The sequence below is a fragment of the Vanellus vanellus genome (assembly GCF_965231255.1).
Source record: "Vanellus vanellus genome assembly, chromosome: 1".
NCBI classification, from domain to species: Eukaryota; Metazoa; Chordata; class Aves; order Charadriiformes; family Charadriidae; genus Vanellus; species Vanellus vanellus.
Genome location: NC_138905.1, coordinates 67,765,427 through 67,782,648, shown reverse-complemented (window position 1 = coordinate 67,782,648; position 17,222 = coordinate 67,765,427). Strand labels below are relative to the sequence as shown.

The 17,222-nt window shown below is 43.0% G+C and overlaps 1 protein-coding gene across 1 annotated transcript in view; it reads right to left on the bottom strand.

Moving 5' to 3' along the window:
* TMTC1 (transmembrane O-mannosyltransferase targeting cadherins 1) overlaps nucleotides 1-17,222 on the bottom strand; it is a gene marked incomplete at its 5' end in the record, with an annotated part of 143,524 nt that overhangs the window by 43,302 nt on the left and 83,000 nt on the right. The window contains 2 exons of the mRNA XM_082490141.1: nucleotides 1,419-1,583; nucleotides 16,158-16,279. Coding sequence (XP_082346267.1) covers nucleotides 1,419-1,583; nucleotides 16,158-16,279 — 287 coding nt within the window. The remainder of the gene's footprint in view (nucleotides 1-1,418; nucleotides 1,584-16,157; nucleotides 16,280-17,222) is intronic.

Below are 17,222 nucleotides of genomic sequence, written 5' to 3'. Positions count from 1 at the left end.
AAAGACCTGAGCTGAAGAGCAAGCCAGCTTGACCCAAACCATTAAGCCCTGCATACTAACCTGGGCAACACCAAATCCCTGCCTTGAGGCAAGGTGCATTAGCTCCAGCTCAGTGCTTCTCTGAAGCAGTGGCATTGTTTCTGAATGTGAGCTGGTTTGTAGATGGCCAACATGCTTTGAACCGAAGTAGGATGGACAGAAGTGCATTTGCGTCCAACTAAGCAGACATAACCTTAGCCTTTTCTTCTCCAACAGACCCACTGGCACTCCATATCATCCCAAGAGTGCTCCTTAGTGGGAGGAGATGTCCTCCTGTCATCCACTGCAGTTTAACTTCATTGTTCTTAAACATGGGTGACCACAACTGTACACAAAGCGATACCAGATCATGCCTGCAACTTGATGTATGGAATTGCCATCTTCCCATCCCCTCTCTCAACAAGAGAGTCATCCAACTTGGAACAGCATCCAGCTTTCCTCCGAGCGGCCACCATTAGCCAGAAGGGTTTGGACTGGAGGTGCGCTTCACAGGGATCACTGCGTGAGCCCAGACCGGTCACCATGGCTGCCATTGTTTGAATGGCAAACAGTGTTTCAGGGAGACGGACAATGCATCATGTCAGAGCGAAGAAACCCCTATTCCAGATTTTTTTTTAAAAAATCCCACTAACAGAGCTCTGACCACTTCCATAGTGTTTCCTGAAGGCCAAAGGGTACACATAAAAAATAATTTCATACTCTTTAGTGCTATGTAAATTAATCTTTGCTCTGGCCAATAAGTTAGAAAATAAAGCTAAGCAACCCGTGTGCAGATCACCTGTGTTTCTGCAATTACTTCACAATTAGACAACTGCTGAAAGCAGCTGGAGGCAAATGCAATACATTTGCTAGCAAAACACAAAATGAAACAGTCTGTTTCAGTGCAAAAAAAAATACATAAATGAGGTTGTAAAGAGAGCTGTTTGGCAAAGAGTAATCAAATAAAATGAAATATGATACATTAAGCTTGGCACTTCATGGCATTTCATTTTTGTTATTAAGAACATCGCTAAAGAAAATTCAATATATTCAATAGCGTTACTATGGTGTTCTGGAGGGTTGCAATGAACTTTCGCTATGTCTTTAAAAAGGAAAGTGTTACATTATTGGTAAATCTACAGAACCGAAGTTAGTTAAAAACAATGTGTCTTAAAAATGTGATTGCCAAAACCAAAGTTTGTGCACAAGCAGATCACGTGCTGTTACCAGTTTTTGCACAGTTGCCAGAAAACAGAAAGTAGGTGTTATTTTATAATAATCAAAATGCTAATCACAGCAATGCATCAATAACTGGTCTCATGCTAAACAAAACTATTCCATGTAACAAAATTATTTTAAACAATACAAAACTGCAAGTATTCTTCTGTGGTCACTCATACCTGAAAAGGGATTCTCGTGACAGCCAGATTTCATTTTGTTTCACGGTCTTCCAAGAGAAGAGCAGCAGCAGGAAAGCAAAGAGGGTCAGAACAGTAATTCTCCACTTATTTAACCATGTAGACAGCTTTTGTAGACCATGGACAAAAAGGATGCAGTACCCCATACTGGAAAAAAAATAAAAGAAAAGGGAAAGGTACCAAAAGTTATATTCCAGTACTCTGGTTTATAATGCAAGACCATTCAGTATTGCATTTATTACACAATTATAGGGTTTTGGGACTAATTACATTTTCCAGCCTAACAAACTCCAATTCAACAGCAGTTTTCCTCAAGTCACTACACAATTTCCAAATTAATCTAAATGATAGACCGGGACGCCAGAAGTACAGTAGCGTACATAATACCACCCAGCATAATGGTAGCTTACACCAGCCTGCAGAAGGCAGCTGCTTTTCTGAACAGCAAGCTAAGAAACTATCATGTAATAACAGTAATACTGAGCACTCCTGGAGCAGAATGGAAGCGAAAAGCGTTATAACACAGGGAAGTCTCTAAACAACCGCAGTGGTGGCCGCTATTAATTCCAGTTTACAAATTGCGAAGCTGAGGTTGGAGAGCAAGTGTTGTAGCCAACAGCACAGCAGGAGTGAGTGGCAGAGGCCACGTCAAAAGGCAGTAGTCCCTGCTCTGGTCTTGCATGTCTACATCGGGGCCAGCCTGTCCCATCTACTGCCCAGTCCAGAACAGCTGAGATGCAGTAGCAGAGCTTCCTCATTGCCCTTCCATGAAACCACACACGGTCTTCTCCAGTGTCCAGCCTCCACGCGCTTCCATGGCTCTCCACGCGTAACTACTGAGGCATTTTCTGTGAAGCAAACCGCATTTTGAACTGGTCTTATTCCTGTATAACTTTCAATCAATTCAGTAATTATTTACCTTAATTCAAGTGCTATGTTAATTCTTCCAATGGTGCCCCTCTGAGTTGGAAACGGAGTGCTTTAGGTTGCTGTACTTAGTACACCGCTAATTCTTCTTGGCATTTTTAGAAAGGAATTTAAATTCCTATCGCCTGAGGAATTTCATTAGCTTATCTATAACTCTCCTATGCAGTTACTTAGCACCTGATTTAGTTTTAGACTTAAAAGCTATCTTAGTCCAGGCAGCTCTGCCTGAAGAAAAAAGGGAGCAGAAGAATCTGGAATAACACTTGGAGACGACCAGCACACAGGGACAAAAGAGGAGCCCTCCCCAGACACTGGCCCACCTTGAACCCCAGCTGAATCCCTCACTTGAACGCAGGCAGGCTGGAGGCAGAGAGCTTATCGCACTTGCCGGCACTCCAGCCAGAGATCTACAGCTTTCCTGGTCTGTACCAAGATATCCGAGCAACTTCCCGATGAGACTCCTATGAGATAAGAAACACTAAGAACACAATTCCCCTGTCAGAGGTGACCTTGCAAACAAACACAAGACGTGGTGAAAGTCAATCTGGAAATCAGAAAAAGAAAAATGCCCCATCTTCGAGGAGCTGTGAGTGTGCTTCTTGGTACAGTTTGTCTGCCCTCTTGGAGGGCCGGGCACACTGCTATTGTCTGGGCTTCCTAAGGGCGGAGAGGGACAATAATTCTTGCTTTTACTGAGGAAAAAAGAGCCTCTGTTGTACGTATGGGGCAGCAGCAGGCAGTGGTGGTGTCTGTGGCACAGTACGGGTGCTGTATATGACACAGAGAGGTATCAACATAGGGGGCAAATCCAGAGACAACATCAGATCTGGAGATCATTCAAAACTTCTGCATTGCTGTTTTAGAGTTCTCCCATTTTTCAAAAGTGGGTACCAGTATTTTTTTTTTTTTTCACTTAACTATGCTCGCATTTTGCTGCAACACATTTCTTATGGCACTTGCACTGTTTTTTTCCATGAATTCTTTCGCACACATACATTTATTGCACCTACATTAACTGCAAGCAGACATTTAGAGCTACAAACTGAGATGCTGGTGCCAAACAATCCAGCCTTTATAGCTATTGAACCCTACTTTAAAACCTCTGAAAAGCCAATCTTGGTAATAAGCCCTCCCTTTCCAATAAGAAATGCCTCAAAAACCTGCAGACGGTTTTCACTCTGTTATTTTGCCTTTCAGCAATTTCACCCTTCCCTTGGAATTAATTATCTGACATAAACATTATTTAATTGCTTTAGCACAAGGCCATTTTCAAAGGAATTTCCTTACACCTCCACACTTTCAAGAACAGGCCTTTTCTAACAGAATCGTGAATGTGTCCAGAAAATAAAAAAAATGCAAACGTCAATGTCTTGGTATTTATGTCAAACCCTGCCCCAGCTGTTGGGAATTTCTGCCTTAGCAGCAGCCCTCGCTCTGCTTCTCCAGAGCACCGCATTACAGCTTACACAGCCGCTGGAAAGGTGCTGCTTCCAGGGGTTATTCTCTAACATCTGCAGTGCATCGCCAGGACGGTTACAGGGAGACGCTGGGTGCTACAGAGGAGTAAGGGTTGGTCTCAGGACCGCAGCTCCCACCCCAGCTGCACTGGCAATGGCCCAGCGCGGGTAGGTAGCAGGGCTCAACTCCGCGTGGCACTTTCCATTGAGGGCTCCCAAAGCCCTTTGTTGAGGGAGCTCTGCTGCAATTTTCCTCTTGCAGAGCACGAACCTGAAATATGGCAATAAAGAGATTTGCGCTGCTGACAGGGGACTTGTAGGTAACGAAGCCGCAGTCCAGGGCTCTACCCACAACACAGGGGAGCGCGCAATGGAAACCAAGGTATCTTGCGGAAAAGCCCACAGGACTCCCCGAGAGATAAAACAGGCAAGTAACCCAAAGGCAGGCTCTACACCCACACTCAGCGAGGCAGCAAGACTACAGGATTCAGCAGCAGGCACGAATACAGAGGGGAACGGGCTCCCAAATGGCTGCTGGGAGGGAATCGTGTAGCGAACATACCAGAATCCCAAACTGCAAAGCTGCTAAGGGCAAGGTTAAAGGAGCGATGCTAAAGAGGGCAGGGTTGAAGCATGATTTACACTTTAATAAGATAGAAGATAATTGTGACAACGCTAGGACTGAGTTGTAGTTGTGTCACAATTATAGCCTAACTAGCCTGCAGTCAAAGTACCTGCACTACAAAGAGCACGGGAACCCAAAAGAAAGGAAAAGAAGGAAAAGGATCAGAAAGCATGAAGTAGGCGAGTACTTTTACTTTTATTTTCAGAACCTGGTAAGTTTGGCTTAAAACTTCAGACAGTTTGCTGCCGCAGAGATCATCAAGGAAAGGGTGGGGAGGACACGCCTGCGTTATCTTGTCAGGGACCATTCCGTACAGATGTCAGGTGGAGCCACATCTTTTTGCATGGTCGTTTCAAGCCCATCCCCTGGCTGAGGGCGGATGTTACATTCCTGGCTGCAGGTCTTCTGCAGGCCAAGGACTCCCAAAGCACAGAAAGCACTCACATGTCCTTTGCCGCCAGGAAAGCATGTGCATTTGTGATTTCACGCCACAAATTGTTTGCAAAACAACAACTCCCTGCAACATCCCCAAAGCTATTACCCTCAGTAATTTTTGCAACTCTCTTTACATTTCTAACCTAAGGCCAAATAATTACGGTGAAATCAAGGTAAATCCAGACCCCTCTTCCAGATCCTGTGGTCTGCTCTAAACAAAACAAAAAAGTGTCCACACCAATGTACTAAGCACCTGTGAAAAAAAACATAATTATATTACTGTCGTTTCCTAGTCCCAAAAATGTATAATCCCTCATACCTTACAATACACTTGCTTCACAGTAGACTCAACAGTCCCAGTACAGAAATTAGCTTTAGTACCAAGACCATGAAGTTTGGAACAAGTAAAGCACCACGCTTGCTAAGACGGAGTTGCTGCAGCAGCAACATGCCCCGACAGTCACTGGACCTGGAGAAACCCCCCCCCCTCAGCGCTTCACCTGCAAGATGCAAGTTCAACCCCTTCCCCTTGATCCCGACCTCACCAGGCTTCAGATAAGCTGCCTGATGCTGCGCTGAGTTTCAGAGAGTCAGGAGCAGCTCAAGGACTGGTACTGTGGTGGGAAGAGCCCACACAGGTGAGGCTGCACTTATCTAATTAAAGTAACTTGCCAGGTAACTCTAAGAGACTTCCTTTGTGGTTACCTTTGCTGCGACCCTGCCATTTCCTACAAACACAGAGAACGTTTCAAATGTGTTAGCTTTCCTTCTCAGAGTGCCGGGGGACTCAACTCCATATCAATCGTAAGCGCTGGCTCACCAGGAAATCAGATTCGCCAGGAAATCAGATTTTACTCACACGCATTGAGAGGAAAAATAAATGAAAATGTCTCAAAAGCACCTTTCATCAAAAACCCATTTGCCATTTGAAAAAAATACTGTAAATACTACATTCCAGACATCTCCATAGCTAGCTGCATATGTATGGAGGCTGCAGGGTTGTGGGTTTAGGGTTTGTGTAAGTTTTTTGTTAACTCTAGAACTTCCTAGGGAGCGGAGGGAGAGAGGGGACCACTTCTCCTGAAGGCCTTTTCTCTTGGCATTGTCATCCCCAGTCTTGCAAGCACTTTTCTATAACAGCCAAAATAAAACAACGGGAAACAAGCAAAATCCCCAACCCACTATTATTTTTTTAAAAGTCCATTTTCCACTGAATTACTGTGAAACTGCTAAGCTTTTTTTATTTCTTCAGCAGGATAAGCAACAGCCTGCTGCAGCAACTGTTCCCCACTGTGGAAAGTCCATGCCAGCTTGGCCCCCAGGGTCAGATGCAAAGCAGAACCTGAGGAACAGCCTGACAGGTTAACGTGGTAATAGTTTTTCTGTGGTCTCACAGTGAGCGCGCTTATTACAGGACAACCCGTGGCTTCAGAAATTCAATGATGCTGCAGGAGAGCTCAGCAAACGGACCAACAGGCCCACGGTTTCACGATTCCTCACGTTTCAGACTCCTGCAGTATTAAAGTGGTACCTCAGGTATGTCCTGAATTGCAGCAAGGGCAGGGCTGCACCCAGCAGGCAAAACCCTGCACCCTTGCCATGTGTTTCTGGCAGATCGCATGCAGGGAGCTGTACAATTTTCATCTATAATTTCTATGGTTTGTTAATAACGTTCCACCTGCAAGGAAGTGAAGCGAGAGGAGGCACAAGCAGATGGGAATGAGGTGGCACACAGACCCCATTTCCCACATATCGCCTGATTGAAAAAAAGAGCCAAGACAGCAGATACTTAATATTTGCAAACACTTTTTCTGTAATTAGGTCACAATTTCAACTTTTCCTTTGGCCATTATGGCTCCTTTCCTGAGGTGAGGCTGTTGCTGACAATGCTTACACACAGCTCCTCTCTCCCTCTGTGGATCAGGTTTATCGCTTTTCAGTAAAAGTCAGGAATGGCTTCGCTGCATTATGTTCTTGGCAATGGCATCTAATCAAAGACACATGTGGTTAGTACCACAGCCCAAGATAATCAGGATGTTCTGCTACAGCAATCTGCCTGCATCAAAAACTATCTTACCTCCTCCAGAAACTGCTTGGAGACCTACTGCTGCAGAAAGCTCCTGAAAACCCAGGCATGTTCCAAGTCATGCATCTTACTGTATTTTCCAAGTTGCGACTGCACAGCGCAGGTTTCCGCTCCATGGAGGAGTGCGTGGGCAGAGCAGGCTGGGTGCTGCAGTTTGGAGGCACCACGCAAGAGGGAACCAGCCCGGACACCAGCGCTGCAGCCCCAGCCTTTTTAATCCACCCAGGTAGGGCTGTAAAGTCAAGAGTTAAAAAGGGTGGAAAAACTATGCAGAAAAGATGCCTTCCTCACACTTTGTAATGGTTATTTTGGGGATGTCAAATCTTGTGAAGTAGTTAGGGTTTTGGTTTTTTTTTAAATTGATTTAATCTCAACTACATGCACATAAACTTGGAGTAAATCCATCGATTTCATCAAAGCAGTTACTCTAGATTTAAGAGCTCAGCCTAGATAAGAATCTAGATGCATGCATACATACATACATGCATATCAGTTAAGAAAAGAGCTGCCTACAAGCAGTCTGTCAAAGGATGGAAGAAATACTGCCCAGTTCAGGGGCTGCTAACACAACAAAAGGGATTATCTCAAAACTATACTGAGACCAGAAAACGCACTTGGCTTTGACATTTCACCCCGGAGGCTCTTTCTGGGCTGCAAACCTCCTTCTTGATTTCCAGCACTTATTTAAGATGACTCCCTTTCCCTCCATAAAAACTAACCCTCACTTTCAAGCTCCTCTAAAACAAGTTTAACCCTTGCGTGCATGACAAATTAAGTGCACACTCCGCTGCTGCCCTTCAGAGAGAGGGGAGGGCAGCCCTGAGAAAGACTATGTCTGCTGCCAGGTTTGAATGCACACAAATATTTGATTCTCTCTGTTTTTTAAGTTCCCCACAAGCTTCCTAGCCCCAGTTCCACACGTTACCTGGCATGACACGCTTTGCGCGTTCCCGGTTCAAGCCGCTCCAGCTCTGCGGCCTGAGCTGAGGAAACACGCCGAGAGGAAGAGCCAAAAAAGTCAGCTGAAATGCAGCTTGCAGGCAGGGCTGTTGCTGCAGGGGGAGAAAAGGCAGTTCATCCCTGTTAAACTCATCGGTTCTGCTCACACTTCTCTAATGGGGAGTAATTGATTGCAAAAAGTGTGCTTGGCATGCACCGTGGGCTGCTCCTGCCTCACTACGCAGCAGTCGATGCAGAAGGGAGTGCTGTCGAAAACAAGCATGGCCAGGGTGGCTCTTTCTGCCCCCAAAAGCTTTCTCAGGCATGGAGCCCCAGGGACAAGCAGTGCTGGAAGTGTAGTAAAGATGCTGTTTTATGAAAAAGGTCACGTTTTCCGAGGCTGGAGCTGTTCTGGGCCGGGATAAAATCTGGACTTTTAAAAAATGTTTTAATCTGGGAAAACAGTATATTCATATGTGCATGCTCGTTTGCACCCAGGTCACCCAGAACAGCCAGAAACTCAGAAGTCAGAGCGCTCCCTGTGACCCGGATCAACCAGATTCAAACCCCTGCACCTGGCCAGGCTGAGAGCTGGGAACGCAGTAAGTGAGAGCACTTGTAGGGCTTGGAGTTTGGGGTCCCCAAAATGCTCCAGCCACCAAAGCCCAAGTGCTGATCTGCAATAACCACACTCCGCTGTATTCCAGAAATTTTGAGAAGTTTACTTTGTACTGCCGAGCTTTCTGCTGGATCAAGATTTTCTCTCGCTGCGGGTATAAGGCAGGCTAAATTCAGCAAGTTACAGGCCGGCCAATTTGACAGGAGTGCAAGCACAGGCCTACATCAGGTCTGGATCAAGCTGCCACCACCGAGTGATCCAATAGGGTGTAGATCCAGCACCAATGATCCTGGAAAAATGCTGGTGTGTGGCAGATGGACCTTGATGTCCCAACTCTTAGATGAGCGTCCTCCACAAAGAGGCAGTTCTGGGCCACATCCATCCAACTGTCCACTTCTCTTGTCCGTGTCCTTTTCACCATGAACTCCATCTTGGGTTGGAGAAGTCTTTTGTTTCCAACCTTTCTATCTAAAGGTTCACCATAGTCAGCACACCTTGGCAAAAAGTTTTGGGTTAACTAAAATTTTGTGTTTCCCATGGGAAAATATTGTATCAAAAGTTTCTCAACCAGTCAGGACTATGAGGAAAAAAAACTGTTGGAACAGTGACGTTTTTGGACTAAATGTCCAAAGGCAAGGAGGATGTGGGATGTGTTTCTGTCACACATGGACAGCCAGCAGCATTCACTAGATGCATCTCTGCTTCTTCACTGATACCGAGTTTTGGGGACAAAGGAAAAACTGTTATTTAAATTGCCCATCTCCCAGTAATGATGACATGGAACTAATACTTATTTTTTTTTCCTTGGTTACTAGAGGTTTTAATAGACTTCAGGACTACCATCAAGGTATAATATTTAGCAAATAAAATAAATCCCATTGGAAAAAAACAAACCTCACAGCTCAGAAATATCAGTGTGACAACCAAGTAACTGGCAGCGTACTTAACTTAATAGTAAGTCTGCTGAATGAAATGTCAGATTTTCACGAGAATTAAGAGGCCTTTTCCTGGAATAAGGTCTGCAAGTCATAATACATAAACACTGGCAGAATACATCTAATTTGGAAAGTTACCGTATGAGTTAGTGTTAGACTTTGTCCTTGGCTCTAAATTAAAAGCTATGCAGGCCAATATTAAAGACACTTAGACATGATCAACTAAGTCATCAAAATGATTTACCTCCACTAGCAATGTGGTCCTCTAGTCAGAACATGATGTAATTAGAGAAAATGCAGGAACTCTTATTTTCCTTATTAGAGAGAAAATATGGACTAGAAATGAATGATTTCGCTAACCTCTGAATGGCTATTTAACATTTGGACACATTTCCCTTCCCTTCCTTCCATTAACTCACGTGATAAACAAATCCACTTCATTAGAGTGTTTGAGTCCAAGATTTTCCTTCCAGCAGATTCCTATCTGAAATATTTCCAGGTAATACAGAAACTTTTCAGGCTTTTGCTTACTATATGCCTTAGAGAAAGAGAACATTTTGTAAATGAAAAATCTGATATAATTCCACAGGGATTCCACAGAAATTTCCTTAAATCTTACATACTTTACTGGGGAAGGGTCTATATGCTACAGTTTTAATTAAAATATTGTAATAACTTCTGGAATATGATAGTAGGTATATAATTTCCCATTCAATTCCATCAGAAGTCTCCAAAAACTTCATGTAAGAAACTATTTTCTATTAAATTTCATGAGGCATCTTCCTAAGGGCACCATATTCCCTTGTAAATAAGAATGCCTCTTTTTATCAACATGACCAGGTAGATTATTTGCACAAGATGTAATAAATTAAGTTAATGTCTGTTTTCTAAAAGCAATATCCTTACATATCTGTATTATTTTCAGGAGTGGAATAAATGCATTTGAAGATTTTCCTTTAACCTAATATATCACAATGAAACCAAAAATCTTTCCGGTGTAGCCATTAATGCTCGCACTCAACACAAATTTAGCTTTTTCGTGAATCGATTGTGCATGGCCAAAACACAACGTTTCTCAAAAGCATGTTTTAAATTTAGTTAAAATAACGCAAGACTGCAGTCTAGACCAAACGCGCCATGAGCTAATCTTTTTCAGCTTTGCAGAATCATTTCGGCTTTTATTCTTATGTTTTTACTGCCTTTTGCCAAAATATCTGGCACTAGCATCTCAGCACTGCTTGACCGCATTAACAGAGGATGGCTGCTTTGATTTCTCCGTAGAAGTGTTTAATACGGGTGGGCAAGCCTTCAAAAGCTAGGAGCTTAGGTTTGGATACGCATCTGAAAGGTAGATGCTTGCAGAGTTTAGCCTTTCTACAATCAGTTAATTCTCATAAACTGATGTTAATGAGAATTAATTAGTGATGTTAATGAGTTAATTCTCATTAACTGATGAGAACTTTCTCTGCCCCCTTCCAAAGGGCAGAGTGGAGTCGTTATCTCTGGGATGGGGAAGCAGAATCAAAGCCCCTCGCCTCAGCCAAGGTTCCAACCTCCTCGCCTCCACCCACGAGCCAGACTACTGCTCGAATTGACAGCCTGGAGCAGGAACAGGCAACCCTCAAGGTAAAAAGGGATCAGGCTGGGGCTGGGGTCTGGTCCACTGCCATCTCCTAATGCCCTCCCAGTCCCCTTCCAGTGCTTTCAAGTCCACGGCTGAATAACAGTGGACATAATCCAGTTCACTCCTTATCTGAATTTCGGGTGCTCCATGGCCCTTGCAAGAACAGCAGCAATAGAGTAAGGCATTAAAATCATGCTTTATTTCAGTAAATGGAAGAGCTGTGATTTGGATTCCATATCCCAACTAAATTGTGGATATAACTTGAAAGCAGGCAAAAAGCTTAATTATGTTGCTGAACTGAGTTGAGGGAGCAGATAAACTGGTTCTACAGAGTCAATGGGATTTTCACTGCTGTCTTGACTGGGGTTGGGGTTTCACTCCAACTGGAAAGAGAAGCTTCTTCTGTAAATCAGGTGACCCCTTACTGGATCTGATCTAATACTGAAGGAACACTGAAAAGGTAAATAGGAATTCAGCTCCTGGTGAACTTGTAGCTTCAAATAACCTTAAAGAAAGGGATGGGAAAGTAAAATGTAAAGGGATGGTGTTGTCTTTTCAGAACTGGTCTTTAAGAAAATGAAGATAATGTGGAGAGCATAACATGCTCCCCAAAAAGAGAAGCACCATTAAGTCCCATCCTCAAGTGGCTGCTTTGTAAGTAAAGGGGACATCTGCTCAGGGATATTCAGGTTCATAAAGATTACAGTTTATTCCACTACCTACCAGGTTATTTTTCTTTTTCAATTACAAAATTTAGTAATGTATGGAATTACACTAATTGAAATGAATGCATTACCACGAAGGATCAAAAACATGCTCTATGCAAAGGCAAAACTTCCATACGGTCCCTGCTTTGCTATGGCACGGGGAAAGCTTTAACATGATGTGTTTAGTTCCCAAAAAATACAAGTGCACTTTTTTCTGGGTGCTGGCTTTCTTGCAGCTTTTTAGATAGACACTGAAGCAAATGCCATCCTGTATATAGCAGTGATCTCAATTCTAGTATTGACAATTAGGGTTGCAGCATCAACTTTTGATATAGTGAGGAGCTGGTGAAAAAAAGTGACGGCCACCCATAATTGCCTATGCTGGGAAAGAGTAACTGTGCACTCTGCGACCCACTCATTGCAATATCCACCGCAAACAAGTTGCCATTAAAATGGCACAGGTACCACTGGATTGCCTATCGCTTTCAGCAAATTGGAAATAAGCCATGTAGCAACATTTTGGTTGATTTGTTGGTTCATATGAAGTTGTGAAAACAGCTGGAGTTGTCCAGCTATAATACAGCAGCTCAGACAGGAGCCACTGCTACCAGGGTAGCAGTGAAAGATGAGGAAAATGGTAAATACTCTGGTAGGAAACGTCCCATCTGATAAGGTCTAGTGGGAGGTGTCCCTGCCCATGGCAGGGGGGTTGGAACCAGATGATCTTTAAGGTCACTTCCAACCTAAGCCATTCTATGATTCTAAGATGTGAGAGCAACCCCAGCTCTGCTGGTACATCAGTAGGGCAAGCAGCTCCTGGATAGCACAAGAGTTCGCATTGCCTCTCCAGTTTCTCCATGTGAACGGCAACACAGAGCAAGAGCTAGTGCTCCCGTTTAAGTTCAGACAAATTGCTCATGGCTCAGAATAACTGGATGCACATCATTGTTCTTGATTTTCAAACAATTAGGCCGTCTGATGTTCAGAGCAGCACTAGCAGATATGCAGTAAGCATAATAACATCTACATTTTGATGAAGGAAAAACCTGCACTGGTTTAAGTCTTTCACTGATCCAGCTATTTATTGTGATGCCTATTTGAAAACCGTGGTCTACAGAGTTGTATCCTGTCCACCACTCCTAAGATAAGTATTTCATACCCCTAGCCCTCCTTAAAACAAGTTTTCCCCTCATAAGGATAAGACGACAACAACAAAATTAAAATTAAAAGTCGAAAGACAATAAATTGTTTTCCTATGAAATTTTTCAGGCTAAAGTAATACTATTATTAAAAATTCCTGATTTAAACAAATAAGTGCTTGTGACTCTCAACGGAAAACTAAATACAAGAAATATTTTCTCCAAATATTTCTGGTTTGCTAAAGCCAATTAAAGAAAACATTCAACCATTTTGACTTAGCTTATATGCCTCTCCCCTGAGGCATGGCTGCAGACAGAAGAGGAATTGTTCCAAATACCCATCAATCCCCAGAAGGCAAGGCCCAGCCATATAATTAGACACCGAGCAAAAGGCTTATTCCTTGTTCCTTTCTATTTCCAACATCTTTTACATAAACCCTTGGGTCTTTGCTTAACTTTTATTGAAAATAAAATGCTTGACATTTTGCCCAGGTAACTACTGAGCAACACTGAATTAGGACTTCAGGCAGTGATACACATATGCAACTGCCACATCCATAACTATTAATAAAATGCTATTACTTGAAACAGAGATAAAAAAGCACCTTCCAGCATAAGCCCAAAAATATAGATCATTGAGTTCTCACCATTTGATTGAGGACTTTTGTCTAAATAAAGCTGAACGACAACCTCTGAGTTGCTGAGTTTTAGAGAAGGAATGGCAAAGGATAGGAAAAGCCCTTTTCAAGGTGTAACGTAAGAAAATTGCTAAAGGCTGTTCTAAATAAAGAACGCGAGCCCTTCCTAAAGCCATCGTTATTAAACTGCCACGCTCCCAAGGAAAAAAAAAAAAAAACAAAAAAAAAAAAAAAAACAAAACCAAACAAACAACCCCACGTTATTTTGGTTCTGCCATAGTCATGAATGTTCACAGAAGTCCCTCTCACCACTCATGTCATTTTGCACCCGGAGGATGTAAGAGAGCTCATTTCTTGGTAACTTGAAGCCAAGAGCTCAACTCTCTCCAGATCCTTTGGCTGGAAACTGCCCACCTCTCCCACAAAGTGCCAGGGTTTGCCTTCCCTTTTCACGCCAGCTGCCTGCCAGCCTGGGGTAAGTGCAAAAACCAAATATTGCATTAAGCGTGACATGAGTGATCTGAGCAAAGCATGAGATCCAGGTACTCCGACACAGACTTACTCCAGAGAAATCGTTTAATCCTTCTGCCTCAGTTTTCCTGCCTGAAAAAAAGCAGCAACTATCAATTACCTACTTTGTAGGTCACATATTTGCAAAGCCCTCGGGGAGATGAAAAGCATTATACAAACTATATGCACACATGTTAACGCTGATTAATTTTCTCTGCGCAAACACATCCTTTTTTTCTTCTTCATTGCCCCTCCTCTCATTATATCAGCAGTCTCATCTGGAGGAGGACGAGGAACTGCTGACGGCTGAAGTATTTTCCACAGTTGTTCTTTTGAGATTCAGAAATGCAACCACTCAACACAGCCCTGTGTTCAGCTGACTGTTTCCTTAATAGCTTTGCGCTTTCATGTGTTTCCTCATTTTCTGTTACATGAATTTAAAGCAATCTGATTTCCAAGTTAATTTGAAATGATGCAAGATCCATGAGTTGAGTTATTATTTGCAAAATAACTCAGAGGGACAACTTTCACTCACTATACTTTCAGGTATACTCTCAGCAAACCAAAGCAGGGCTAGTAGTGTGAATACAGTCAGCAGGATTTGACCCAAAAAGCAAGCCAGTATATAGCAGAGCACAGAGACATAGCCTAACTGTGTAAGAAGCTTGTAATAAATGCAACTTTTGCTACACAGCCTGTTTTACACCAATGAGCAGCCCTTTTGTGATAGTGCTTATACAAATGACTATCAGAATATGTATACAGCTTTGCAAAAGACCACCTACATGTGTTTTTCTTATGATTTTTGGATCCATATTTTCTGAGGAATACAATTTAAACATTTTGTGGAATAGAACTATTGTTTCAGCTATCACAAAGTAATCCAGAGTGAAATTGAGGACTTGTGCTTTGTCAACAGCTCCACAATGGCAGCTGCCATTAGAGATAACAGATGCTGACCCTCCATACCCAAGGGTAGAACCGGGCTTTCTGACTCGCAGGATCCAAGAATGACCATTTATGCTCATGGCTGGAACAAACTGCACTTGCACAGGTTGCCCAGAGAGGTTATGGAGTCTCCCTCCTTGGAGATATTCAAAAGCTGTCTGTCCCAGACAACTGGCTGTAGGTGGCCCTGCCTGAGCAGGTGGTGTGGACCAGATGACCTCCAGAGGTCCTTTCCAATCTCAATCATCCTATGATTCTGTGAAATAGGCAATGGTCTGGTACATCTTGGATGAATGTCCTCTATTACCACTGCAGCCTCTGGTCTGGATACTGTGAAGATGTCAAAAGTAACACTTCAACGTTGTCCTTGAATAAATGCAACTGGAAGCACCCAGACTGCTGAAGTGAACAAATGCAATTGGAAGCATCCAGACTGCTGAAGCGACAATTATTAGAGGCTGGAAGCTGAGGGAAATCCAAGGGCATTGGCTGAAGGATGAAGTGGCTGGATTTTCCTCATCCTCTTTAACAACTGTATATCCTCCACTTTCAGATGGGTATGCAGTCAATAGCTTACAGGCAGGAGGTCACGTGTATATTCCACAAGTGAAGCCAGCAGCCTTTTAAGACAGCAATAGCCACCTCTGTTTTTACTGACCACCAAATCTAGTGGGAAAGCTGAGCAACACCACAATAAAATATGACAGGTTAACTTTTCAGCTGCTGTCATTAAAGTAAGGACATAGAATCATAGAATGGTTTAGGTTGGAAAATTGGAATATTGGACTATTTAAGTTGATAATGCTACCAAGAAAAAGAGTCTTGGAGGACAACCATCAAGAAACAACACCTCATCTCTGTATTGAGCTGTTTCAAGCACACCAAAAAAATCTGTGTTAAAAAAAAAAAAAGGGGGGGGGGGGGGATTTTGGGTATCTTTGCTCCTGCCAAACAATCTGCTCTCAACAAACTATAAAATCTCTCATGCTATCACACCAAAACTCAAAGGCAGAGAACAGACTGGCTAGCAATATAATGTTTGAAGTATTATAAAAGGGAAGAAGCAATCATGCCTGCTTTTAGAAAATGGGATGGTGGTCTCATTAGAAAGGAATTCAATTGCAATAGTTACCTCGGCATGTAAAGGACTCGCTCTGCCACCACAAATCCCACCCTGAAGAAGAGGTTGCTGGCTGGGATGAATGGGAAAACCAGGAACAACAAGCCAACCAAAACTTCTTTGTGTTCCAGTTTCTGCAATAACACAAAATTAAACAAATATCAACTAAAAAAATCCAACTTAATTCACCACTAACTGTCCCCTTTCCTTTTGAGATTCTCATTCATAAAAAAAGCAACTTAGATTGTTTGATGTTTTGCATTTAAAAGAAATTATTCCAAGACACTGTGCTTCCATATTTACGCACTGTTTGTGCTTCTGATATGCCCAGAAAGTGCACAAACACTAACCACAGCACGTATTTCCACCCTTTTGTATCTTTTCCAAGGTCAGCTCTATTGTACGCAGCTCTCTTGAGGTGGCATAGGTAGTACTTAAGACATACCTCATATTGGTAATACGTAAGTGTACAGAATAGTGTGAATGTATATATTAGCACGTCTACCACAGTGTGGCTGCATGTAAATACACAAACGCATATCACATACACATAGACTGCTGTGTTCAATCCTAAATGTTTATAACTGGGAAAAAGCTGTTCAGTCAGTCACATTTTGTGTGAAGAAAACTAGGCCCAAATGGCACATTAATGCAGTTATTTTATCCCTTTTGAGACAACATCTAACTTGAAACGATACTTTTGCACACAAGGTCTCCGTGCTCACACAGAGTTGGAAATCTGAGACATGCTATATGTTAGAATTAATGTCTTTCACTTGAGCTCAGTTAATGCCCTTCACTTGAGCCCCCTTTAAATTTGGCTCGCTCTTTGAGGAGAAATCGAATTGCCACATGCAAATTCAAAACAACTGTGATCCGCACGGCCGACAGGAGCATCTCAGGATGCTCTGATCAGCAGCAGCCACCGTTCCTGCCATGGAGAGACCCACGCCTCCTCAGGCAAGTTGAGTTTCAGATTTATCTCCACCCCAAGAGGGTGAATCAGCTCCTGCTTTCCAGTGATGATCTCAAAGAATGACATCAGGCTAGCAGAAGCGTAGCATTAGGTCTGTTGAA